At 46.6% G+C, this 27,700-nt stretch overlaps 1 protein-coding gene across 2 annotated transcripts in view; it reads right to left on the bottom strand.

Annotated features, from left to right (window-relative positions):
* The window catches only part of ASCC3 (activating signal cointegrator 1 complex subunit 3), a 2,962,611-nt gene that overhangs the window by 1,795,887 nt on the left and 1,139,024 nt on the right, over positions 1-27,700 (bottom strand). For both annotated transcript variants that reach the window (XM_069606524.1, XM_069606525.1), the window contains exon 12: positions 2,013-2,177. In XM_069606524.1, coding sequence (XP_069462625.1) covers positions 2,013-2,177 — 165 coding nt within the window. The remainder of the gene's footprint in view (positions 1-2,012; positions 2,178-27,700) is intronic.

The raw sequence follows: 27,700 nt of genomic DNA, 5'->3' as shown, positions 1-27,700 counted from the left end.
AATGGCAGCTTCAAAGTGAGGCAGGACTTCTCCAGGAGACAGAAGAACAAACTAACTTGTTGCTAATAATGTAGTAATCAAATTAATAAAGTCACCAGGAAGAGGATGCATGACACGTGAGTTCCATGTTTGTTACCAAGTTCCCAATGTACAAGATGAGGCACAACGGAAAATAACCCACTGGTGCCCACCACTCAGGTCAACCCTATCCGACACCGCTGGAACTTCCATATTCCACAGATGACCTCACTCACTTCATGACATCACACCGCATCACACATCCAGCTGATCACCACAAACATGTTGTCAATTGAGTACTCCCCAGTGGATGTCCCCGATTGTATTGACTAAGGAGAAAAATGAAGCCTACCTCTTGAAGCTATTGCTATGCTGGTACATTTAAAGTATTTTTTAACACTGGATCTGACCTTGGACTGCTAACAGGTGATATAGCTTGTAGAGTCCAGGAAACACAATGCTTTTGTGACTCCTGCAGCAATCTCTTTGTATACCGGGATGCTGTTTGGTTTTACATCAGTGTTATTGACTTTCCAGAGAATCATGAATGATTTATTCAGGGGTATTGATGTCTAAATTATCATCAAGTAGAACGTGTTGGTACGTGGGTTTACACTTGTATAAAATAAACTTTTTATTTACTTCAATTGGCAACAATGTTTATATCATACTTTCAGAGTTTTATCACAGTACTTTAACAATAGCATGTAAAGGTAATTTCAGATTAATGGGGACAGTCTAACATCTTGATATACAAGATTTAAACTATGTATCTAATCATCTTTGGCTTGTGGTTGCAGTTTTTAGAAGGTAGCTAGCCAGGGAATCAGTCTAAATGCGCTTTGAATAGGGAAAAAACGGAAAGTCACAACTGGCAAGATAGGTTCATTTCATAAGGTTTCCTTGGTTATAAAATGGTTTCATAATTATTTTACAAAGACAGATTTCTCTCTAGGAAAAAACGTGTTCCCAGGTCTCGCCCGAGGGTGGTAATGTTCAGTGTTCACAAACATCAATCAAGATCCCATGATGGAGAAATAAGATCTCAAAATTATAGCATATCACGGAACAGTGAGCCATCTCTTCTTGCTTATAAATATGAACTCCCTATAGGATCATCAGCAGCCTCTGTGAAACACCATTCTTCTAAGTGTGTCACTTGTGTCTGGTGACGTTGTACGCAGAATCACAGTGGCAAAATGCTTTCAAGTGCTCTGCTGCCTCCTAGGATGTGAATGTCCACTTCATGCCTGGTGCTCACTAATGCCTAGAATGGTGCAGACTACTAAATGCCTGGTCCATAGACACATTTTGGTACCTCCTTGTATAAGGAGAGTAGTACCCCAGAATGGGAACCCTATAAATATCTTTACTAAGGATTTTTACTTATACTCAACTGTCTCTCTCTCCAGCTCTTTCGCTCTACCTGCGACACAAGAACCAGCATTGGTTCAATGCAGGCTAACGTAACCTTTAAATCCAAACCTCAACGTCCCCACACAGAGAGGCAGATCTCCATGGTAAACGTGCTATACTACTAGTACATTCTAAACTTGTCCCACTGCAGCAATAGAATGCATTCAGGCTATGACCCAATCATTCTATCAAGCTGCAAACAATTGTTCCATTTAATTCCCACGGTGACCTCCTTCACACACAGCAGTCAATAACCCTTACATGATCCATTTGTCATACGGGTTACACGAGCACATTTACAGACCCTTCACACACAGCATCAGCCCCCTGTGGTTACCGACACTCGACCCACTCCTTCAGCAGAATATATCTGGGGTGCATCCTTACATGAATTATGGCATTACACGTCCTATTATGACTCTCTCAGACATAAACACACAATAGTTCGTTTCAGAGCAACACAATATTCTTCAAAACAAGTGGATTGATTTCATTATACATCACTATCAGGAACATGATCTGTACTGGAAATAAAAACACGATGTTCTAGCTCAGTGAAAGCACAGCTTGCATCTCACCTGTCGCAATGTACGGGCCACGAGACTCTCTAACACCGGCCCTCTGTCTTCATGAAGCAGGTGAACTTCGTCCAGTATGAGGAGCCTCACCAGCTGGGACAGGCCAATGTCCCCAACACTCTTTCTCGTCACGACATCCCATTTCTCTGGGGTGGTAACAAGCATCTGTCAGGAGAAACACATGTGTAACAATTTACTGGAAAAGCTACAAAGACTCATTGGGAACTTGACGCATGTATTATATCCCTCTCCTCCAAACTCCATATTACTCCATCAACAAATTAAATGCAATACACACGTAAAATAGTCTCATTCGAATCACCAGCCTCGCGGAAATATGTACAGAACCGCACAGAGAGAATGCACCAGACCTTGGGATTGTCAAACCAGCATAGCCTTTGAATGTGATGTAATCTGTATGTTGTCAATGGCAACATTTTATCTGCCCAATCCCTGCTGTTTAGAAGAATGATTTAATGGCAAACCAGCGAGCTACAAATAATATCCGTGAAACAAGTGCGTCGCTGCCTTGTCCTGTCTCAAATAGAGTGCTTCTAAAAAAAGATGGGACTCCGAATGTATAGTAGCGAGAATGCACTTAAAAGGCTATTTTGGAGGCAGTCATTGCAGTATCACTGCTGCAAACCCATGTCTTCACTACATAGGATAATCGGGCAGGGTGGGCGCAGAGAGGGAGCCCCTTTAAAATAAGAAGAGAGTGACTGCTTTAAACAGAAAATATAGTAGTTAAGGCATTTGGGGTGATGGGGGGAGGTTGTTTAACTCAAGAGTAGTAGCTCATCGCACGTATATTTGTATACCACTGCTTTACTGGGAACACAAAACCTCAGGGAAAAACACCTTCCCTACTAAGCTCAACAACCTACCATGTATAATATAATTTTTCTCCAAATTAAAAACAAAACAAGCATTGGCAAAGCCAACAGTTTTGGCTTTTGTGAAGGCACAGGATAGGCATTTGAAAGACACTGCCTTATGGCACTATATAACCACAAGAGGGTAACATCTGGAAAGTGGTGTAATTAGGACAAGAAAGGGACCAGAACAAGTGGAGCTCTGTCAAGTTTGTCTTGCCGGAGCCGACCGGTGGCCCAGGAAACTCCCATATAGGTTCTCACGCTGAGCTCCCGCCACGTGCAGCCCACGCTTCAGAAGACTTGGCGCAGGAGACTGAATGCAGAAGCAGCTATAGCCTCACATACTGTTTATCAGATGTCCAATATGTCTTGCAATTTGAAGATTCTTTTTGTTAGTGTGAGCATTGTGACCAATGAAAAGAGCAGAGTCCAACTTCCATTATTAGCTTAAAAAGGTTTCTTGCTGACCTGAGTCACTACCAGACATGTTTTACTTTAAAATTGTGGGCATTCTTGTGTACCCATAATGCTCTTTGCTTTTATGCAAATATTGGGTTCTATGAAGAGATACTGTGTTGTGTGACTGGCCTGCAGACACACCCCCACAGTCCCGTCCATCTACACAAGGAAGAAAGGGTTCCCCGAGTAAATGTTTTCCATTTCCAAAACTAGGCATTTGCCAGACACTGCTTTCTAATAACTAAACACATACCAACACTGCTGGATTTGTTAATGCTTGTTTTTAACAGGACTTCAGTGCAAGGGAGATATAAATAAAGTGGCTGAAGACACACATGGCTAAGACATCTTTAATACACCAATAGCACATTTACAACCACAACCAAGTCATTAGCTCTGCAGAATACTTAGAACTAGCACGGGTAGGCCACAGTTTGGTGTTACTGCTTACTAAAGCTAACTCAAAGAGATCCCAAGGGTGTGTGTTTTGGGCGGGCAGGTAGGGAATGGGAATAGCCATAGTGATAAGCATATCCATGGGTGGGTAAATAACCAAACACACACAATCTGTTTTTGCACATGAGCGCTACTTAATATCCAAAACTAAAAATGCCTGCTAAAAATCATTCCAATATAATTTTGAAAAGCGAAGAAGACCCCAACATCAGCTGCAAGCTGTGTACTCCACTCATTTCTGCTGCTCACCTCGTGGCAGCCATGTCACCAAGGCGACCAAGCAGTTTGGGAGTAAAACCAGATCATACCACAGATACTGTACTAAGACACCCGTCCTAAGACAAATCCTATTAGCATGCAAATATATCCAATCAATCAGGGAAGCAGAAATACAAGAGAATGCCACTTTATGAAGCCAAATAACCCATATGTATTATATGAGTAAACGTAAGAAGCGAATTACGACTTCCAAAAATCACGAGTTCACCAACAGACAGTTGGATACCATTGGATGTCATATAACCCTTTTAATGCCACCTGCCATACATAAACGCACTGGGAAAGTAGCCTTTCGTTGAGACATGGGACGTGTATGCACAATTCGCTAATTTGGAAATGGGATGAATTACCACCTATGTGATCCCTATCATACTGTGGACACAAATAAAAAAACACTGACACTGACGCAATTTAAAATGAAACGGTGGGGGAATATGGTCTCAATTCATTAATGCTTTTCATGAATCATCAGTGTTAGGCAGAATCCTGTGCAGTTCCCTTAGGGGGCAGTATAGAAGATTAAGACTACAGGCATGAGCAATTAATCCCCTTTGGTATCAGTCTGTACCACAAAGATTTAGTTGGTAGCTGTGGCTAAGCATTCAGGGTTTACACAATAGGACCACAATACTAGGGTACAAGGAAACACTGACCAAAGCTTTGTATTAAAAAGCATATAACACACTTTCAGTTCAACACATTAATCACAGTTATAAAAGCAAGTTAAAATCAGTCAAGAAAAGTATACACACCTCCCTAGTTAAATTGTAGACAAGTTTGAGCAAGAGTGAAAACTGCGCAAAACGGCACAGTGAAAACCAAACGTAAATGGCACTCTATCAATTTCTCACAAGGGAGGGAAAACACAAGTTACACAGAAATATCTTCTTACACACCCTAACAACACTTCCCATAAGCTTGTGAACAAGTTTAGGCAAGGCAGCACTTTAGCATGTATAATACTTAAATGAAAACCGAGCAAAATGGCACTTCACTAGTTTTAAAAGATGTGAAGGAAACGGTGGTTATAAGAATTAGGTGCATCAACACAGTTCTAGTTGAGAAGCAATCTAGAGAAGGCATTTCTAACAAATTCAGCCAGAGTCAATAGGCCTGTGCCAGAGTCAGTGCTACAGGGCAAAGGGCCCAGGAGTAAAAATGTTCTTGTAGCTGCAGTCAAGTCTTTGTTAAAAGATTTGAAAAGGTGGATGCAGGGGATTCTAGAATGGCTGACAGTGGAGTAGCAGCTTAACTCAACTGCTCTGGACCTCTCCCTGAAGCTATTTATATTGAAATTATAATGAGCTCCAAGAAAAAGATTGGGGAAGCAGAAAATCCAGCCTCCAAGAAATCTAGACAAGTTCCTGAGAAGGAAGAAACCCCTAGCCTTGGCGATGTCTACAAAACCATTCTTCAGGTGGCCCAGGATGTCAGTGATATTAAACTGACAATGGCTGAGCTCAATCTGAAAACCGGTCAGCTGGATGGCAGAGTCACAGCACTAGAAAAATCCTCTTCAACTATGAGCTCTGAGATTGCTGGCAGCTTCCAGGCATACAAAAACCTACAATCTGACTTGAAGACTGAAAGGGAACAACGCTTGGATTTGGAGATGAGAATCAGAGCAAGAAACATCAGATTGGTTGGTGTAGAGGAGTCAGATGGAGATGAGGAGGATCTGCCATCCCTGGTCTTACAGATTTTTAAAGACAGTTTCCAGTGCTCTACAATCAGGAATGAAGACATGGATAATATCTTTCAGATTGGTAAACATCTGGGGAACAGAGCTCGGCATATTTTGGTCACCTTTTTACATATAAGATCTAAGGAGCGTTTGATGAAAGCTGCCAGACAGGTTGGGAAAGCCTTATTCAAAAGGTAGATTGGTTTATGTCTATCCTGATTATCCTAAGGAGATCCTACATAAAAGAAGATCTTTCCAGAGTGCTAAAGAACTGGCTAGTCAACTAACTTTAAAAGCTTTTCTTAGCAGAAATAATGTTCTTACTGTTGTGTTTCCTGATGGGGACAGAAACACATCTGATCCTGCATTGGCTTTAGACTGGCTAGAAACATACAAGAGGAGCCTTCCAGCGCCTCCCATGAACAGTGAGTGACATTGTTAGTGTCCCCCCGCCCCACCATGTCTGTATATATTTTTATTTTTAGTATGTTCTTTTTCATATTCAGTTTTTTTTAATGGCGCCGCCAGATTTTGGCAGTTTGCATTGTTTGAAATTATTGTGGAACCCCGCACTGTGCCATTCGATGGAATGCCTCTGGATCCAGGCTCACGGTGATATGCGACTTGAGGAAAGGACCTTACAGCATCTGCGTGAGACGTGTGCGTGTAGACGTCGTCGTCACAGCAGTTGAATACGGAAATGCCGCTCGCTTCAACTTCGACTTCGGGAGTGGATGGTTCGGGGACTTGCGTATGCGGCCCCGCTTCGACTGCACTCTTCTTCTTCCCCGGTAGGTGCTGGGCGGATTCCCCCTGGAGGGCAGTGTCCGGACTCTCCAGTGGCGCCCCCGGTCACAGAGAACAGCATCATTGTCTCCCGCTTGAGGTATGAGATGCCCATGTGGAGCTCGGTACTGTCGGGACTGTTTCCCTCGTGTCGGGGGCTGTGGATGCCGTGGGGGCGCTCCGGGCTGCACAGGATTCCCTTGCAGCTCGGCGCTACTGGGGCATATGCTATTCACATCCCACCAACTGCAATCTAGCGCCTTTTTCGGAGGACTTTTTGGGGGACTGTTTGACTGCCAGGTTGCCTGCCCGGTCTTTTAGTTGGTTCAGAGCCAGTGCAGTCATCTTATGAGCATGCAGTCATCTGCTCCTCACTGGATATGTGATGGTATAATGTTCTTCATGGCCATGACTACAGCGGTGCCCAGGATGCAGTTCTTCCTTTTCCTCCGCTACGGTCACATTGGAATGCCTTCAATGCTCTTGAAGTTGGGATGCTAGTGTTATTTTAATTCCGGCAATCTTCGGTCCCTCGCCTAGCCTTGTTTATCAAGGGAACTGTGGATCAGACTTCTGGTCATTTTTGGCTAGATTAACCACCAGGAGGCACTCCCTTTTCTGTGTTATCCTTCACGTATTATATAGGGATGTCCATATCTGCCTTTACTCATTACCTTTTAACTTTTATTGATAAGTTGCCATTGACGTTTTTTTTTTTTTTTAGCCGCCTCAGATGTTTCGTTGTTTACACCATAGTGATGGAGTAGCCTGGTTCCAGGACTCTGTTTAGATATTTATGAATGGTATGGCCACAGTGTATATACATTTGAAGTTGCCTTGTCTAGCCTCACTGTTTTAGCATGGCTCTTTAGAGGTTGTGGATAGGTGCAATTGGTGTGGGGTGGGGTTCAACTGTATGTTTTGAAGTAGTGATTGTTTGATATACCTATTCTGTGTTTTCAACGTGATTCTCGGTGGTGGGGTTTCTTCTTTTTGGGGGGATGACTGGGGTTCAGGTTTTTCATTCATTACTAAATGTTGTTATCTTCTGGGTTGGGTTTTCTGACCACATAGATGTCTTTTATTGCATCATTGGGAGGGGTCCTGGGGATGGTTCTCAATGTTGTTCAATTTTCTTGTTGGGCTGAATAGACTTCACTATCTTGTTCGTTCTTTTTATTTTGTGCTTATTGTTTTTCATTTTTTGTGTGTTTCTTTTACTTTTGAGTTTTTTGATATTCGTAGTGTCATGATGACTTCCCACTCAGGTGGGACTTCGGATGACCTGCGTATTATCTCCTGGAATGTGAATGGGATCAATAACCTGCTCAAGAAAAAGAAAGTGTTTCAAATGTTGCAGGACATGCATGCAGACATCTGTTTCTTACAGGAGACTCACATATTGGAGGATGAGATATCTGGGTTGGAAAGGGAATGGGTTGGCGTAGCTGCTGGCTCTTCCTTTACTTCAAGATCAAGGGGGGTGGTCATTTTGTTTAGAAAGAAATTGCCTATGAAAGTTATACGCAGAATTGCAGACAAAGAAGGTCGAATGATTGCGTTGTTGATCGAGATTCAGGGGGAATTATTAACTCTTTGCAATGTCTATGCTCCTACGGTGGATGATGGATCCTTTTTCAGAATGGTGGCACAGACTCTTTTAGAGTTGAATAATTCTAATGTTCTGCTCGGTGGTGATTTTAATACAGTGATTGATCCAAAGATGGATAAGAGTCAGAATGGCCGTGTACTTCGTTGCGATTATCATCACCAGGCACTTAGGTCGCTTTTAGAGGAACATAGTTTGAATGACATATGGCGTCTTGAGCATCCAGATACGAGGCAATACAGTTTTTATTCCAGTGCACATGCAGTGTTTTCTAGACTGGACATGTTTTTCACTGGTGGGACTGTTTCAGACAGTCGGGTTTCTTCTGATATCGGTAATATTGTATTGAGTGACCATGCCCCTGTTGTGTTGCAATTAAGACTTAAATTTCAGTGTAAAAGGAGCTTCTCATGGAAAATGAATACCTCTATTCTATTAGATGATGATATTTTGGACCGGATCGTTTCCGAAGCTGATTTCTTTGTAAGGGAGAATCGTTCAGAGGAGATCAGTGTGGCAAATACATGGGAGGCCTTTAAGTGCTGTATGCGTGGTGTGTGTCTGGGACTGTCTAGTGGTAAACGGAAGAGAGAAGAGGGTAAGAGGCGTGAGCTTGACTCACGTATTAGTGAAATTTCTCGTGATCTGATGCTTGATCCGTCAGATTCAGTGAAACATGGTGACTTAAAAAAACTCAAAAAAGAAATGGAAGATTTTTTGTCTATGAGGTCCGAACGTAGTTTGTTCTACTCTAGGTGTACATATTTTGAGAAAGGGGAGCGTTGCGACAGGTGGCTGGCATACAGGTTGCGAAAAAGGATCTCCGATTCGGCTATAGCTTCTATGTTTGTTTGACAAGGAGGGTAGAATCACTTTTGATCCGATTAAAATCAACTCAATATTCCGCGATTTTTATGAGAATCTGTATGGCGATGAGGCTGGTATCACAGGTAGGGGTGAGAGATTTTTTGGTGATTTGAATTTACCTAAGATCCAGAATGCTGAGCGTGATATTCTAGGTGAAATGATAACAATAGAGGAGATTAAAGGCGCAATATCCGGGCTGAATGTGGGCAAATCTCCGGGACCGGATGGCCTTCCATGTGAATTTTACAGGGTCCTCCCGAACTCGGCCTTGGAACTCCTGAGAGATATGTTTGTGTCGAGCAGAATTGTTGGGTCGTTACCTAAGAGTACTAGCCATGCGTCGATTTCGGTCTTTTTAAAAAAGGATAAGGATTGCAATCAACCAGCTAGTTATCGTCCAATCAGCCTTATCAATACAGATAACAAGATCTTGGCCAAGGTTCTTGCTTTACGCTTAGGACAGTTCATGCCGGTCTTGATAGGGGAGGAACAATCTGGTTTCATGAAGAGTTGGCGTACGTCCAGCAATATCAGGAAATTGTTATTAACCATGGAAATGGCGGACAGATTGGTGGGTGATGCAGCCATCCTGTCCTTAGATGCTGAAAAAGCTTTTGACAGAGTTAATTGGAATTATTTATATTCGGTATTGAGGGAGATGAATCTGGGGGAGGATTTTATTTCCTGGGTAGCTCTTTTATATGCCAGTCCGACGGCGGACGTTAAGACTAATGGAGTGGTGTCGGAACCGTTTTGTTTGAAGCGGGGCACGAGGCAGGGTTGCCCTTTTTCTCCTCTGTTATTCATTTTAGCGATTGAACCCCTTGCTATTTGCATAAAGAATGAACCGAATTTACAGGGCATTGAATGTTGGGGTGTGACGCAAAAGGCATGGCATTATGCTGATGACCTCTTGTTGGTGTTGCAGAGTTTGGATATATGCCTGCCATGTCTGATGAGGGTTTTGTCAAATTTTCATGATTGTTCTGGATACAAGGTTAACCACCTGAAGTCAGAAGTGTTGCCTCTGTCCAATGGATGTGATAAATCCCTGGTTGAGGGGCTAGGGTTTTCTTGGTGTGATAAGCGCTTACGCTACTTGGGGGTATGGTTGACAGTTCCAGTCTCCCGTATGGTTGATGAAAACATGAGTGTGGTAGTACGAGATTGCAAATTGGTTTTGGAAAGGTGGTCTTTTCTTAAACTTTCACTATGGGGTAAAGTCAATGCCCTAAAAATGAATTTGGCCCCCAAGATTAACTTTATAACCAGTATGCTTCCACTGAGAATTAAGTGTAGTTATTGGAAAGATCTAGATCGCCTTATTCAAGAATTTTTATGGGACAAGAAACCGCCCAGACTTAGTCTATGGAAATTGCAACGTCCAATTTATTTGGGTGGTCTAGGAGTCCCGAACTTTAAGGCTTACCATTTAGCATTTTCTGCTCATTCTTTTGTTCCGTTTTTGGATGGTAAGCTGGACAGATGGGCGGTGGCGGAGTCGAATGCATATGGGCCATTGGGCCCGGAAGCACTGTTGACCACTAACACAAGGATTACGGGGGGAAGCCTGTTAACCACGTCCTTTTTGCGCAACTCTTGGATTGAGGTCCTGAATTTAATTGGGAGGGACGCTTTTAAGTGTAAGAATGCCTCTATCTGGCTGAATCCTAGGATTAGAGATAACTCCAGGACAATTTTTTGGCCCGAATGGTTCCTAATGAATGTTAAAAAGGTCTCGGACTTGGGGAATGATGATCGGTGGCTGACTGCTGCTGAGCTGAGAGAGAGATGGAGTTTTGAGGACTTGTCGGACTCGGCTTATAGACGACTCAAGAGGTCTATCGGTGAGGTGGACTGGTCTGATTCCTTTGACTTGACTATTTTTCTGACGGATTCTAATGGACAGGGGGGTGGTTTAGCCAGCAGGTTATACAAACTTTTCATGTCGTATTTTAGGAACAATGACAATTTACGGGATGTCTGGAGTGAGCGAATTGGGTCTGATATTGATCTTGAGGCCTGGCAGAATATATGCGGAAATGTCTCATTATGTTCACTGAATCTGGGCGAAAGGTCTAGACAAATTAAGATCCTGAACCGTGTGTATTGGTGTCCGGAAACGTTACATAGAAGGGGTATGACTGACAACACTGATTGTTGGGGTTGTGCTCAGGAAGTGGGAACATTGGAACACATGCTGTGGGCCTGTGAGAGGGTCAGGGCTTTCTGGATAGACATTTGTGATGTGTGTGTCCGAATTTTGGGTGAAGGGTGTGTCCTAGACTTTAAGACAATGATCCTAGGGGAAGATTCCGAGCTGGCTGAAGTCAGCTCTCCCCTCAAGAAATGGCTTTTCAGAGCTACTATTGTTGCTAAAAGGTTGATCCTTCGAGGATGGAAAGGTCGGATCCGTCCGTCATTTGAGGAATGGGTTCAAGAAATGCATAGCCTGTCTAGAACAGAAAAAATGATCTACAGATTGAAATGTAAGTTGTCCTCATATGAAAAGATTTGGAACATGTTCAATGATTTTTATTGATCCGTTTTTTTTTTTTCTTTTTCCATTCCTGGTTGTTCCTGATATTGTTTTTTTTGTATATACATGTAAATAAATAAATGAAAAAAAAAAAAATGAAAAGGTGGATGCAGAAGGTGAAAGACAATGTTAGAAGATAGGGGCGGCCAACCCAACAGGTAGGTAAAGGATTTAAAACACCCCTAGGGCTACCAACGAAAAAGGGCGGCCTGGCGGAACAAAGTACCTTAAAATGAAGAAGAGGCTCCTGCAGTGGCGGTTGTTCCTGGCAGTTCCTGCAGTTCGGGAGATCCAGCAGAGGAAGAGAGGCTCTCGTCATGGAGTAAGGTTCGAGTTACTGCACTGCCCAGGGATGAAACCAGCCGCGGTGCTGCCCAACGAATAAAAGGTACGCTCCTTTAAATCACGGTCCGGGTGGACGGGTGCCTGGCTATCCAGTCTCCGAGTACAGGGTACTGGTGATTCGACCAAGGCAGGTCCAGGAAGGCGATTGGCAAACTGGTTGGCCCCACCAGCCCAAGGGAAGAAGTCTCTTGCAGATGAAGATCTTCTCTCGTCGTGTGGAGAAAAGTGGTGAGACGCTGCGCAGGGCTTCACCGGTGGTTCGGTTGTTGCAGATATCTTTGGCTTCTCTCCTCTTCAGCTTCTTAGTTTCAGTGGCGACGTCTTGCTCTTCCAGTCCTCTGGACCCTGCTTTTATGCAAAAAGATCCCCATTCATACAGCCTAGCTGTCACTCACACAGTGGTGTGGTCATCCGGGCGGGAGACCCTCCAGCCTATCATGGCAGAGTGTGACATGGGTTGCTGAGGCAACCCTGTCCAGGGATCCTACTCCCCCTCCGACACAATGGATCCACCCCAGACTCATGGCGCCGAAAGGAGGGCTTCTTGGCAGAAGCCTGCCAAAAGGACGAACAAAGGATCCCTGACCTGGGTTAGGAGTTAAGAGAAAGACACGAGAAAGAATTTATATAAAAGTACTAGCACATAAAACCTACCGGAGTAAAGTTAATATAAAAATAAACCGGCAGTATGTTAAAGGCTGTCAGTAAACGTGGTAGCCTCGAACAATGGGAAAATCCCATAGTGAAATATTTGCGGTTGAATATTTTTGGTAGTAACCACTGCCACCAGCCAGAAACTTTTGAGAGAGGGACTGTACGGTACCCTCTCGAAAATGAACACAAGGGAAAAACTATGAACCCTTGCCAGTACCTCCATAGTAAGATGGGTTGTACTGGTTTTGTTCATAAAGATTGACTAGTAAAGTCAATGGGGACTTTACATGCCCTGGGAGACAGTAGTCAGTCCCAGGGTATGGAGTCTATGTTTGGGGTTCGCTACAACACCCCTGTGTCACTGCACGGAGGGTGCTGTGTAACACATGTGGATAAAGATGGTTCCTATGGGGGTGAGATAAACCCCATAGACAAACACAAAAAATAGCCGAGAACACACATAGCAAATATGCCTAAGAGTGGGTAAAAGAGTCACAATCTTAGCAGGAGAAAAAAACAAACCATTCAAATCCAGCAAAGCTGCTGCGGGACTCTATAGGTAAGGGAAATTAGCCGTAGAATGAGAATTCTCCCCAACAATCAGCTACCACGGCAAGGTTACACCTATGGGATGAAGATAGTTACCTGTTTTCCAAAGAGATAGCACCCCTACAAATGGCCTAGGGTTTCACACACACCAGGAGCACTCATGTGAACTGGCCCAGGGACAGGGTTTTAATTAACTTTAAACGTGACAACACGAAATGATGCAAGTCCCAGTTCATAATGGAACTATCTGGATTCATGGAAAATGATATCTAACCATATTGCAACAGTGTACTGCACAGAACAGTGTACTGTACTGCCAATGAAGAGATGCAGTCTCTGCTAAACGTAAAGCAGCGTTACAGCTTCTCACCAATAACATTAACCCTTACAAATAGCAAAGAGTAGTGAGAAAGAGAGCAGACGATTTCGGCGATACTTGCACTACATGGAAAATATTGTAATGTATTCACCTCTAATATTATAAGCCAAAATGCTGGCATGTGTTTTCAAATGAAACATCAAAGTGCTGTATTACAGAACATGTCATTACAAAATATGACACTTTTACAATTGAATGTGGAAGTCTATGGGATTATGCAATGATCTGTACATACAATATTTTAAAATCATGGGAATACATTATTGTTTAAATGTGTAAGAAATCAATGGTTTTCAAATGATGGATTTGCCAATGCTGATTAGCGCTCCAGTGAAATGGCTGACAAACTCTGTGTCTGTCTTAGTCCTGCATACATGATAAAATGGGGGAAGGTTAAGCGTGCCTAGGGACTTGTCTTGGCCATTTGGAGTGGATAGATATCTTTGCTTATGATGGAAACACATTAGATTCACAAAACAACGGACCATCTGGGCTAAAATCCATGCGTTAATGAGATGCCACCATCACTGTGAGCTCATTTCAAGTGAATACTCCTATAAATACATCTAACCTGCAGAGGCAGCTGCTCCATAACGGGCGACAGGGTGCCGACCCGGTCCTCATCATGGAGCCAAAGCCAGAGCACAGTGAAACCCGGAGCGCTCCCTCAGCTATATTGTGCAGCCGAGATGCACTGCGGGGTTGGCTGTGTTGTGGAGAAACCAGGTTTCCCCTTGGGTGAAGCAACCCAGCTGCACATGGGCGATAAGCCATGCAAGGCTAGAGTGTTTTGCTTCCCCGGACTTGCATGGCCCACTGGTTTAGGAGGGCCTGTGCGACCAGTCTCTGCTGCCCCACTTCTCTCTCCTGACACCAGGAAGCAGGGAGAGGTATCTTCCCCTGCATAAAGTAAGGAGAGCATCTCTGATTTTCTTTTATTTAAATAAATTCGAGTTTCAGCTAAAAACACAGCTTGTTTCATGTCCCATAATTGTGGAGTGGGAGTGTATACCACGAAATGTTATATCAGGGATTGCCACAAAGAGTGACATATCAACAAATATCTCAACGATACTCAGGGCAGTCGATACATTAAAGTCCTTACCACAGAGGTCAACAATATGACCCTTGGAAGTCAGAGGTTTAGGATTATTACTGAAATGTAAACGTGTTCAAATTAAACTAGACACCCAGACTTGCCTTCGCAGTTTGGAACAATCATGACTAGAAATATATCGTATTCGGCATTACAGAAATATCATGGAGATTTCGGGAAACTGAAGGTAATATAAATCCACGTGTATTAGTCACACTGTTGATATGATATTAAAGGACATTTTCTAGAATCAATACATAGGAGGATCCATACTACATGTTCCCAAGAGTAGAGCCACATGGTTAGCAAGATGCATGGCTCTGTGATTACCTGGTGTCATGCCATGGGCTATGGCTGGAATATTAGCTCTGTCTGGATAGAAGAAGTGGAATACTTGCATTCTCCATAAAAATCAAACTCTGAATGCATTTAATCCAACGAGATTTCAGTTGTGTCATGGGCAGGAGAAAGTGACAGAAAGAAGTTGAATGTTGGATTGCCAATCAGCATGCCACTCTGCAGACCTGGTAAAGTCTGATGCAGGATTCAGAAATTCCACTCAACCACTTAGTCAAGTGAAAAATCACAATGGGGCAAACTATCTGCTGTTGATCCAACCTTAAAGAGCCAGTGTCCATTCCTCGGATTAAAGGAAACCTAATCACTTGGGTGCACGAAGTGGGAGCTCAGAGTTTTCTGCTCTACTGAACCACTCTGTCACAGCACTACTGCCTCTGTATAAGTACCATGTAACAGAAAGTTGACATGGCATATATTGTATCAGAAAGAAAGGTACCTCCTCCTTATCATGCAACTATACAATCACAAGAATGTATTTTCATGGAGAAAAAACTAATTTTAAATGTACTAATCTGAAAAATAAAACTTCAGATGGGCCCATCTTATGAGGTATGCAGGGAAACATCTTTTTAGGTTTACTCTCCACATACTCTGAATATTAAAAAAACATTGACAGATGGTGTGGCAAGCAGCAGTCGGAGCAAAATATGAGCGCGTTCTTAGCTCCCGTTCTGCATCTCATCAGTGTTCCTTGGGTGCCTTATGTGGGGAGTATGTGGGCTGCACAGAGTGGCTAAAGGTGGCGTGACACCAACGTCTAGATCGGAGGGCCAGAACAGTCTCCTGGTGCGCAGATTCGCAGAGAGTTTTGGGAACAGGCCAATAGTGCGCAGATTTCTCCTTCAAGATGGCTAATGTCAACAGCTGTAAGCCCTTGGTGGGAGTTTGTTGGGCCAGGGCTGTAGCTCTCCAGTGGGAGGCTGAACGGAGTTTCTGGAGCTGCACTACCTCAGTGGTGTAGTGTTCCTTCAGTGACATGTGCAGGGGTAAAGCAAGGGGAGCACAAAGAGAGAAGGCGGCAAGGCTTCAAGACACACGAGAGGTCAGGAATGACATGGAACTAAGAATTAAAGTTACTCACTGTAGTGACTAGAGTACTCATAGTCCATAGTCCCCTTGGCATCATCCTTGTGGTCGTCCCCCAACATGGAGTTGGTACAGGAACATTTGGCAGTGAAAAATTGAGCTTCACCATTACATTAAGTATAGCACATGGGGATGTGGCCTTCGGCACCTCACCTCAGTCCCCTTTGAGCACATCGGACGCTTAAATACCTGGTTACTCTTAGTACATATTAGCCCTTGGTACACTAGCGGGGGAAGGTGGGTGGGACGTATGGAGGAAGGTGGACTATCGACTAGGAGTACTCTAAACACTACAGTAACTTTAATTACTCAGACGTCCCGTCCCCTTTCCTCCATCCTTGTGGATGATTCCACTAAACAAGAACATATGGTGGAGGCTGTGATAACCTGTCTCATATCTAGGACGAAGCAAAAAGGTTCTTCAGAACCACCTGACCAAACTTTGTGCCTGGAGCTAGTGTCCAGTGAGTAGTGCTTACAGAAAGCCAATAGGGTGGCCCAAGTAGCCGCCTTGCGGATGACATCCCTAGAAGCATGTCTCTGAAACGTGACGGCAGTGGCCTTAGCTTTGACCGCATGGGCATGAAACCCCTGCGGATCATGTTTGCCCATGGCTGTGTACGCCTCCGAAATATAGCCTGAACCATCCAATGGGTGATAGAAGCCTTGGAAGCCTGAGAGCCTGAGGGTTTGTTGAATTCAGAGATGATTTTGTGGAGTTCTTTGCTGGGTTTCCGCTGTTGAGGATTCGAGTGTTGTAATGGGCTTTTTTGCTTTCCAGATTTTGGCTTTGTAATGGCGATGGTGTCGGGCTAAGGTGGATCTGCTCAGGGTGGTTTTATCTTTCCGCCATTTGCGTTCGAGGGATTTGTATAGTTGTTTTGCAGTCTTGAGTTCAGTTGTAAACCATCTTGGGAAAGGGCCATGGCGAGTGGATGATTGGCAGGTGGGCGTGAGCAGGATTAATGAGGTATTGAGCCATGTGTCAAAGGGGTCGGAGGGTTAAGGGTGCATTGCGTGTGGAGGTGGGGGGGGACTGAAAGAGCGCGTGTGCTAGGTCTGGTAGGATTTTTAGTTTCTTTCAGCATTTGCGTAGATTTGGAGGTTCTGCTTCGGGTACGAGGATGGGGGGGCGGGCGAGCGAATGATGAAAGGGACAATGCAATGGTGGGACCAGATAATAGGGGTGGGGGGGTTTAGATGTATCTCGTCGTGGGAGCTGAAGATGGCATCAAGGGTGTGTCCTTTGCAGTGAGTTGGTCCGTTTATATGGGTATGGAGGTTAATCGTGTCTAGGCAGTCGACCAGAGAGTGGGTCATAGGGTTGGTCGGGATGTTGTGCCAGATATTGAAATCTCCTAGTAGAGTGAGGGTGGGATGGTTTAATTGGATGGTGGCTATCGAATCGCAGAGGTTGTTTGAGAATTGTCTGTCGTAGCCGGGAGGTCTGTACATGATTAGGAAGCTGTGGGAGAATGTTGGGGGGAGGGATTGTTCTCGAGGGCCCACTCCCACATCCTGACCGCTAGACTGCACAGAGGGGGCAACCTGGTGCCACCCTGCTTGTTGATGTAATACATGCTGGTGGAGTTGTCCGTTTAAATGAGGGCCACCTTGCCGCAGCTAAGTGGCAGGAATGCCTTGAGAGTGAGCCAGATAGCTTTCAGCTCCAGCCAGTTGATATGGGATTTCTGTTCCTGGAGGGACCAGACTCCATGGACGCTTTGGTTGTCCAGGGTAGCGCCCGAGCCTTCCAGAGAGGAATCCGTGGTGATGGTGTCTTGAGGTTGCTGCCTGCCGGATGGGCTTACGCGTCCACAGGTTGCAGTCTGTGGACCACCAGGCAAGGTCCTGGTGGAGAAAGGAAGGAATGCTGACAAGCTCTGCTTGAGAGCCCCGCTCCTGATTCCATGAGGCTGCGAATTGCAGCTGTAATCTCATCATCTTGAGTCTCGTGTGAGGTACAGCCAGTAGGAACGCTGCCATGATACCCGATAGATGCTGGTAGCACCAGGCTGAGGTCACCTCTATGCTGAGAAAATGACCTGTAGCACTCTTGATGGCCGTGATCTTGTCCTGCAGGGGGAAAACTCTCTCCGAGCTCGTGTCCTAGATGAGGCCCAGAAAAGTCAGGCTCTGTGTAAGCTGCAACTGAGACTTCTTGAGGTTGATTGAAAATCCCAATTTGTGGAGTGTGATCATAAGGGCGGAGGAAGTGTGGTGAACCGCCTCCGGGGATCTCGCCCTGATGAGCCGGTCATCCAGGTACTGGTAGACATGGTGACTCTGGGCCCTAAGAAGGGCTGCCACCACATTCATAAGTCTAGTAAAGACCCTGAGTGCTGAGTTGAGGCCGAAGGGTAGAACCTTGTACTGGAAATGGAAGCCCATGATCCTGAAGCGCAGAAAGGACCAATGAGACTGCCAAATTGGTATGTGTAGATACGCATCGTTCAGTTCCAGGGAGCACATCCAGTCTCCCCTGCACAGTGTCTCAGCAATAAACGCTGGTGTAACCATCTTGAATTTTTGAAGAGGGAGGAAGAGGTTCAGGGTGGAAAGGTCTAACACAACTCTCAGACCAGCCTGGTTCTTCTTTTGTATGTCAAAAGTCCTGGAGTAAAAGCCCAAGCCTCGCTGGGAGGCTGGGACTTCCTCTACTGCCTGGCTCTCTACGAGCGAACAAATTTCCGCCAACAGAGTTGTTGTCTCAATCTGTGGGAGGGGAGGAGGGAGGAGAGGAAGGAATCACTAGTCGGTAACCCGTGGACCCTACGGAAAGGATCCAGGAATCCACAAACATCTGACACCAAGACTGTGCGTGAAGGGCAAGCCTGCTCCCCACTGGAGACACGTGGACCCGAACACTTCTGCTGTTTGCGCCAGTGCTGACTCGGAGAACGGTCAGGCTGCCTAGACCTCCGTTCTTGGAAGCCTCGGTACCCCTAAAAAGCTTGCCCCTTGTCGGAGCGTTGATGTGACTTGGTGTATGCCTTGGGCGTGGCTTCGTCAGGATAGATAAAGACTTTGCAGTTTGGGAACTGATTTTCTTTTTATTTAGCTCCTCATCGGTGGTGGAATTAAAAAGGTCGCCGCCCTTGAATGGAAGGTCCAATATGTGTTTCTGGACATTCGGTTAAACTTGGTAGCCCGTAGCCAAGCATTCCTTCTCATGTTCGTGGCAAAGCATATGGCTCGGCCTGAGGTGTCAATGTGCGCCACAGTGGACTCCATGATGTCCTGCACCACCAATTTAGCTTCTGCCAGGCCTGCCTTGAAACTTGTCTGGCTCTGCACCAGAAGCTCTGGGAGGAAAGCCTTGGATTAATGGCGGCCAGCAAGGCATTTGCGTTGGATTGACGAAGGTGCAGTGAGGTGTTGGAATAAACCTTTCCCTATGCCTCCAAGATCTTCTCCTCCTTGCCTAGAAGTGCCGAGGACGAGGTGGCCAAGGATGACTGAGGGTTGGAGTAGAGGGACGCCGCAGCGATCACCAAAGAGTGCGGTTGAGGGTGTGTAGAGAGCAAGAGTGGATCCCCTCCAATTGCCTATACTTGGTGTCGAGGCGCTGATTGACAGGCTGGGCCGAATGGGGTTTAAGCCATCCATTTTTGGCCAAGGCAACATCCTTCTGCATTGGGATCCTCGTTCTAGCCACGGGGCATAGAGTGAGGACCTCAGCCAAGACCCCTGCCTCCAGTTGTTCGACCTCGGGTTGAAGAAGCCCCAAATATTCAGGCAAACCTGAGAGCCGTTCATGAAAGGCCTTGACTGAGGACGGCGTGTCAGGGTACTCCTTCTCGTCGGTGTCCACCAGGTTGTCCGGTTGGTCCGGAGCGGGTGGGGGAGTGCTGGGCGCCGAGGGCTGCGGTGTAGGAACCAGAGCCGGTGGCTGCTGCGGAGGCTGCTGTGCAACTGCCTGACCTGTGGGAGGCAAAGAAACCAGAATCAAAGGACTCGGCATGGGCAGCAGGGGCTGCGCGGGGGCCTGAGGTGCTGGAGACATGGGAGGAATGACTATGGGCGCTGACGGTGGGACCGGAGGGAGCATGTCCCTGATCACAACTCGAAGGATGGACTCCATTTTAGGAGACCTCATGAGCATGAGGAACTTTTCAAAAAACCTGTCCTCAAAGGCTGATGGGGTGGTAGGTGGTATTGACGGAGTAGCGGGTGGCTGCTGGGGCCTGGTCATACTCTGCCTTTCTGGCTGCAGGTATATCTGCCCTGCAATGCTGATGGATAAGCTGTAGGCCACGTACCTGGTTCAGACCAGTTCCACCTTGAAACTCGTTCTCCCACCTGCTCCGCACCAGGGGTGGTATCGGATGAGCGGCCATCTTGTCAGGCACGGCAGCCATTTGTCGGGTTGCGTGCCACGTTCCAAAGTCGTGGTGCTAGCCTCGCTGGGTAGGAGACCTAGCCTGCACCTCAGCATGGGGCATGGTAGGCGTGTTGCTCTCGCTGAAATCGCTGATAGTGCTGCGTACAGGCATCCCCTCAGACATCTGTCTGGTACTAGGGCGTGGCCCTGCAGGTGGACAACCGGTAAAAGAGCCTTTCGGTCCCTCAGCACTGTCCCAAGAACAATCTAATGACCACTTAGTTGGTAGCTGAAGTAGCCTCGATACCTGCGCTGGTGCGAGAACCAGACTGATTCCTCCCGCTCCAGCATTTCCTTGGGAGGGAGTCACCCTTGCGGGGTGCGATGGAAAAAAGTGGCCCTTCCGTGGGCCTTGACTTGTGTCTGAGGAAGTTTGTCAAGTCCTCTGGAGGTGACTTATTGAAGAGCTCCCTCCACCGAGCTAACCTGTACTTCAGAGTGTTCTGTGTAAGCGCGTCACGTGGTATAACCCTGCAGTAATAAAGCCTCAACCCAATGAGATCTCCAGCAATGGTGAGGCAGCTTTTTGAGGATTAATATTGTCTGGAAGCATTATTAGCTTAGTTGTGTAGGCCGTGGGAGAGGCAATGGCATTTACCTGGCATGTCAGGGAGAGCATGGCATCAAGATAGATGCCCTGGTCTTCACTGAAGAGGAGACTGGTATTCGGAGGCAGTCAATGTCGAAGGTGGAAAACAGTGATTTCTGTTTCTTGATTACTGCTGGCGGCCCCACCATCAGGATCCTTGTCTTCTTATCATTCAGACAGAGGCCGTTTGTAGCTATCCAGGCTCGGATGATCGTGTAAATTGTTTTAAAGGTGAGCGAGTCTTCAGTGTAGTTGCCAGAATAGGGGTAGGAGGATTTGGGTATCATCAGCAACGGATTGTATATGAGATGCAGATACAGTCAAAGAGGGGTTTGGTGAATATATTATAGAGGGTGGGGGAAACACAAGAACCTTGGAGCACTCCTTATGAGATGGGTGTTGGGGTACACAAGCTTTTTCAGCAAACACTATGTATGTTCGGTCAGCAAGGAAGGATGCCACACAGGTCATGGCTTCCGGCATAAAGTTGGCAGTGGATGTCAAGTGGTGGCAAAGGATTTTGCGGTCGACCAATTCAAAGGCGGCCGAAAATGTCCAAGAGAAGGAAGAGGGCTAGCTTAACCTCATCTTCAATTGCATCAAGCTGTTTTTTAAGTCCAACAGGGCCGATTCTGTTCCATGGCCTGGCCGGAAACCCGATTGGCGCCTTTCCAAGATGTGGATATTTTCAGGGTAGCACTGTATTTTTATGTATGCCGCCCTGTCGAGGATTTCTAGAAGGAAGGGGACTGTTGTGATTGGGCAGTAGTTGTTAAGGGCTAGATGGTCTAGCGTGGGTATTTTGATGAGTGGGATGGCCCAGGCTTCCTTCAGGTTAGAAGGGGCTGAGCCTGAGGAAAAGGAGGCATTGATGAAGCTGGCGAGGAAGTCAGAGGTTCAGCGCAATCCTTGATGATGGTCGCAGGGCAGATATCCCCTTTACACCTGGATGGGTTTAGGCTCTTGAGGATGGCTGCAACCTAAGTTTCTGAAACACTGCGGAAGTGAAACGCAAAGGGGTCCATGGGAGAAGGGGTTGATGGTAGGTTGGCGGGTGCTAGTGGGGACGAGTTTTTAAGTAGAGCTTTGTAGGCATAGATTTTCTTATGTAGGGAGTCAATTTTGTCTTGCATGGCTTTTTGGATGTTTCTACAACATGCTCCGTACTTAATGAAGGGTGGCGGTGGGGTGGCTGGGACTTCCATCTCCCCAAGTATTGTGAATAGCCTTTTGGTATTTGACTAAGCATTGGCAATTCTATGCTTGTAGGAAATAGATTTCGCCAAGAGGATAGCTCGTTTGTATTGCCTGGAGACTGATCTAAACTGCAATTTGTTAGCGTCTGACAGGGATTTTTTCCAGTTTGATTCGGCTTGGCGGTTTTTGACTCTCAACTCTTGTAGGTCGTTGGTGAACCAGGAATTAATATGGCCAGCAGGCTTGGGCTTGCAAGGTGCGAGCGAAGCCACTGTGTCAACCACAGTTGTCAATGTCTTCGAGTAGAGGTCGGCCAATGCACTGGGGTCCTCTGAGAGGTGAATGTGGTGTTCTGGTTGGAGTGCCGGAGGGGATGTCGTTTTTTTAAAGTTTGCGGAAGCTGCGGTCCCAATATTTGGTGGCAGGGGAGGGTAGGTATACATGGTGGGCAGGGAGGGTGGGATATCAGGGTTCGAAATTGAGGGCATGTAGCTCCTGCTTGTAGCCTAGAAGAGCCTGGTTCGCTTGACACCAACAGCTACCAGGAGCTACCTTTGGCTACCTAGGCCAACTGATGCAGAAAAAACACATCTATCTGAATTTGAACAGGCCGGGAGGATAGCTCAGGTGCAAGGGGTTTGTCTTGGAAACAAGACAATGCATAGCAACAAAGGTTTGAATCCTTGGCTCACGCTAAGAAACGGGTCCCTGGTATTAAGCGAGTTACAAAAGAACAATTATAATTGTAGTAATCATTAGAATTTAACTGTGTGTTTGGGACAATCTATAAATAAACTTTAGGTCACATCTATTCAACATTTAAAGCATAAGTGGTCATAACTAATGGACAAAATGACATTTCCGCACCTTCTTTGGAAGTTAGATTTAAAGAGCGCTATGTACAAGCTCCTTGTCCTGCCGTGGTAGCTCCTGGTCGCTGGTTAATGCTGGATACCCAAGGGGTGCTTTTAGCTCCTGCTTATACAATCATAATTTCGATCCTTGGGATAGTAGAGGTCACAAAGTGGTGGCCGGACCAAGAGCAGGGGGTGATCGTGCTGATAGCAACTAGACAGTTAAGGTCCGCTATCCAGTCTACGGCGCGTCCTTTCACATGGGTAGGTGACGCAATGGGTAAAGACTAGGGCACTGAGTGAAGTAGCCATGGAGGCTGCATTCAGGTCCGATGGGTTATTTAAGCCAGAGTTGAAGTCTCCTATGGGGGTTAGATCTTGTGGTAGGTTTAATATTATAGCCAAGGGGAAGGTAGGAGGTCTTATTCAAAGGTTCCATGTGGGCAATATACAATATGGAGGGATAGTGATTCTGTGCGTGAGGTAGGGAGTTTGAAAGCGAGTAGATAGATAATCCCTTTGAAAAACATTGGGCCTCATTACGATTGTGGCGGACACGGAATGAACAGTGCCGGTAAGGGACCGGAACCATTCATACCGGGCCGCCACATTACGAGTTCTGCAGCAAAACCCACTCTGTACACCTGGCCAGACCAGACGTGCAGAGCGGGACCCGCTAGAAGACCAGGATGCCAACAACAGGCCCGTTGTTAGCATCCTCCCCATTCCTGTTGAGCCCTATGGTGGCTCAAATGGGAATGGGGACGTACCGGGTCCCACAAAATGGAATTACCGGGCCCTCCAAGGGCGGAATGGCCCGGTAACTCCCCTTTTGCGGGACCCGGACCAGAGTTTGGAGGTAGCCATGCCGGTAATGACGGCATGGCTACCTCCAAACTCGTAATGAGGCCCATTGTGTATAGGCGCTATATGAATAAACTACCATGTCATATAGCAATTTCCCTCTATTGCATCATTAAGTTGCCTAATTACCAGGGAGTCCTTTGAAATCAGTGCTACCCCACCTTCTCTGGCGTCAGGCCTGTCACGTCGGTAAATAGCGATCCCATGCGGGATTACTAGGGTCAAGGCTGGGCCCGAGGTAGCATGTGGTCGGGATTCGGCAATAGCTAGGAAGTCGGAGTCAAGCGTCATTATGAGGTCACATATAGCCAGCGCATGAGCGGGGATGGACCACGCATTAATTAGGGCCCCTTTGAGTAGTGACGTGCGCTTTAGGAAGTGTAATGGCACTGAAGGTAGTAGCTGTAGCAGGAATAGTGGGCGTGGATAGAGCAGTGTTGGTAGTCCCAGTAGCATCTAGATTGTGGCAGAGATTTCATTTTAGCAAGGTGCCAGGGGATTTTTCAAGCCGTGAACAGCTGTTAAGATGCACAGACCTGGTGGGGGCAGTGCGTTCACCAAGTTTGGCATGTCTCCTCTCTAGGGTCACCGGAGTGGTGACCCTAGAGAGGAGACTGGTGTGCAGTGTGCCATTTCTCCGCTTTATTGAGAGTGGGTGTGCCGCGCGGATGGCTGTACCGGCATTCTGCAAAGTGCGGCATGTAATTATGTAGGCATTGGGTAAAGGCCTCATCTTCCAGTGGGACGCACTGTTCACTGATTGCCGTTTTGGCGAGTGTGCCTTAGTGGCAGGTGTGTGGGCATCGTCACTGGCATCAGGGAAGCAGACACTGGCTGAGGTCGGGGCCGAGCCTGCGCTGCATATAATCTATACGTCATAAGGACTCGCGGTCACTAGCAGGGGAATCAGACATTGGGGTTCGGTAGACGGTGATGTGGGACAGTAATTATGGTTCCGAGAGATTTTGTTAACCAACTGCACCATCTGGACAGTCTTGCGCTACAGATAACCGGTTACATTTTCTCTCCTTTGCCACCTCTACAGCCCTTATCACACTCGTGTGTACATTGAACCTCCCTAATTTTGTTGGCCGTTTTGCTGGCACTGGCATGATTGATAATGACAATGTTGAGGAACAAGTACTTGTATTACAACATTACTCGATTACTGATAGATCTGCATGGATTTTTGACTACAAGTTACTCTAAGGCTGGTCAGTTTTTTGTGGAAGAATTATAATGTGATATTAGAAACTACTGTGGCTTCTCACTCCGCACAGATTTTTTGATGAGTCGCGCTTTACGGCACACTTTTTGAGGCAGAAGCTAAGGGAGATGGTATCAACACCAGAGATAGGGTGGTCATGCGGTTTCACACGTCGCTTGCTGATGCGTTACGTATCTGCGTGAGACACGGAGTAATGATAGTGCACATATGAACGGAGTAATTGGCTTCTTCATAATGTCTGGTATCTTCACGCTTCCCGCACACGCAGGTCGACACTTGCAGGTAAAGGGATGATGCGAGGTCGTAAGCACTCAGGATGGTTTTGGGACGATTGTGAACGTGTTTGTGTCTTTCCGCTTTTCAGAGGTGAATAGGAGTGGCGGGGAGCGGCTTCTAGTTGTTTCCAAGATTACAGGCGGTCGGCTCGGCTGACTGCTGCTTTATAATAGGTATGGACGCCAGCATGTATAGCTATTTCCAATGATCCGTTGCCTTTAAATATAGTTGACGATATGCATTTTTGTTCGTGCAGTTCGAGATTGAAACTAAGAAAGGATTTGACCAGTGGCGGCTGCTATCGTAGGGCGGCCGGGCGCCGCCCCCCCCAGAAAAAAAAAAAAGAAGCTAAAAGAGATTCAATCAGAGGTTCTCTGATTGAATCTCTTTTAGCTTCTAGTCGTGCTGCATTTCCTTTGCCAACAGCGCGGGGGCGCTGTGGCAAGGAAACAAATATACTATAGGACGGACGGCCTGGCTGTCACAGCGGGGCGCGTCCCAATTTAGTATAAATTGTTCTATAGTAGAGTGCGTGGAGCTCGTAGCTGCACGCACTCTACGTAGCCCTCAGAATTAGAAGCCTGGCGGGGCGCTTCAGGGGTGGCCCCGCCAGTAGAAAATGTGCGCAAACAGCGCACTTTGGTTTCCCAATCCCTCCCCTGCCATGGATACAGTAATGCCATTGGCTGGCAAACAGCCAATGACATTACTGTATCTATGACTGGCGGCGCAGGGTGCGTACGTGCGCCTGCGCCGCCTTCACACGTCTGGGTCTGTTTCTCTTTCTAAATCTTCCGACGACGCGACGTTGGACACGAGTGCTGCTGCTCTGCACCAGGCCAGCCGCCACGCCAGCCTAGAGCCCAGCGGCGCAGCAGATCTGGTAAGTACCCCCCCAACCCCCCATGTTTGTTTGTTCTGTTTGGGCCCGGGGAGTCGGGGAGTGTGTTTTACACTTACGCTGTCTGTCCCCCCCCCGGGCCCAAACTATCGTGACCGTCCACCACGGGCAGGCCAGGCCCAGTCAACACTGAACGACGTGTAGGCCATGGCCTACACGCCGTTCAGTGTTGGCTGCCAGTGCCGAGCTGACTGCCCATCAAGTCGAGCCCCCACCAAGGCAGGGGCAGCCCTGGGGCCTTTTACCCCCGGTCCGTGCCGGCACTGCCGTGGGCCAACTTGCCTTGGGCCACGCAGCCGGACCGGGCAAGGCAGGGCAGGCGTGCGCTGCTGCCTGCTGCGGCCCACATCACATCTGCTCATTGTGCGCCGTTTTATATTTTCGGCATTTTTGGACAAAAAATACCGAAAATATAAAACGAGAAATGGCACACGTCACCAGGTAGAGCCCTGCCAGGGCTCTCCCTGGTGGTGACTTGTGCCGTTTCTCGTTTTATATTTTCAGCATTTTTTGTCAAAAAATGCCGAAAATATAAAACGGCGCACAATTAGCAGATGCGGTGGTCGCGCGGGCTCCGTCTCATGTGAGTAGCTTGCTTACATCTGTGCAGACTGCAGTGCAGAGCCTGCTGCCTGACGCAGGTTCGAATGAGTCCCGGCAGGACCAACTCGGCCTTTCATCCTTCCCAGGTCGATAAATGATGCCACTCAGTGAGTCTCCAGTGGGCGATCTACAAGTTGGCAATGGGTCAAAGAGGCAAGTGATCACTGTCTGGCGGTTAGGTGCATATGCAGAGGCTGTTCTGGCCGCTTCAAGCTTCAGCGTGAATGTTGTGATAGAAAATCCAATCAAAGCCAAAACAATGTTGTTCGAAATTGACTGGATGCAGATGATTGCCACTGCCAGTATGAGATCTCATGCACTATATAAGAACCACTGGGAGGTCTGCCGACGTATTTCATATGGTATGATAGGTTATTTATTACGCGCTTAATACCCAGAGATTTCTAAGTGTGTTCCAAGGGATCGAACCTGTTTGCTCCGTGGCGTCTTGCTTCCAAGGCGAGCACGTTGGGGATTTAACAAAATATCCCAGTCCATATTGGTGGATGCAATTTCTCAGTTTCAGAATGAATGTTATACAAACTGTGGAAATTGCAAATATCTGTTCTGGCAAGACACTGCCTAGTGTATGCTCTCTGTGCCAGGTGAGGGACAGTGTGCAGACTAGAAAGCACATTGTAATGGAATGCACTGCACTTAATGATGCAAGGGTGACACTGGTCAGCAGATTCGTGCATGATGTGACATCGAGCTCAAGTAAAGACTTCTGGTATGGGGTCATAAGCAGCCACAAAACTTCCCTTTT

Source organism: Ambystoma mexicanum, chromosome 4p (genome assembly GCF_040938575.1).
Source record: "Ambystoma mexicanum isolate Mex_15411 chromosome 4p, UKY_AmexF1_1, whole genome shotgun sequence".
In the NCBI taxonomy this organism is placed as follows: domain Eukaryota; kingdom Metazoa; phylum Chordata; class Amphibia; order Caudata; family Ambystomatidae; genus Ambystoma; species Ambystoma mexicanum.
The sequence above is the reverse complement of the archived record's forward strand: the minus strand, read 5'-3'. Positions and strand labels throughout refer to the sequence as shown.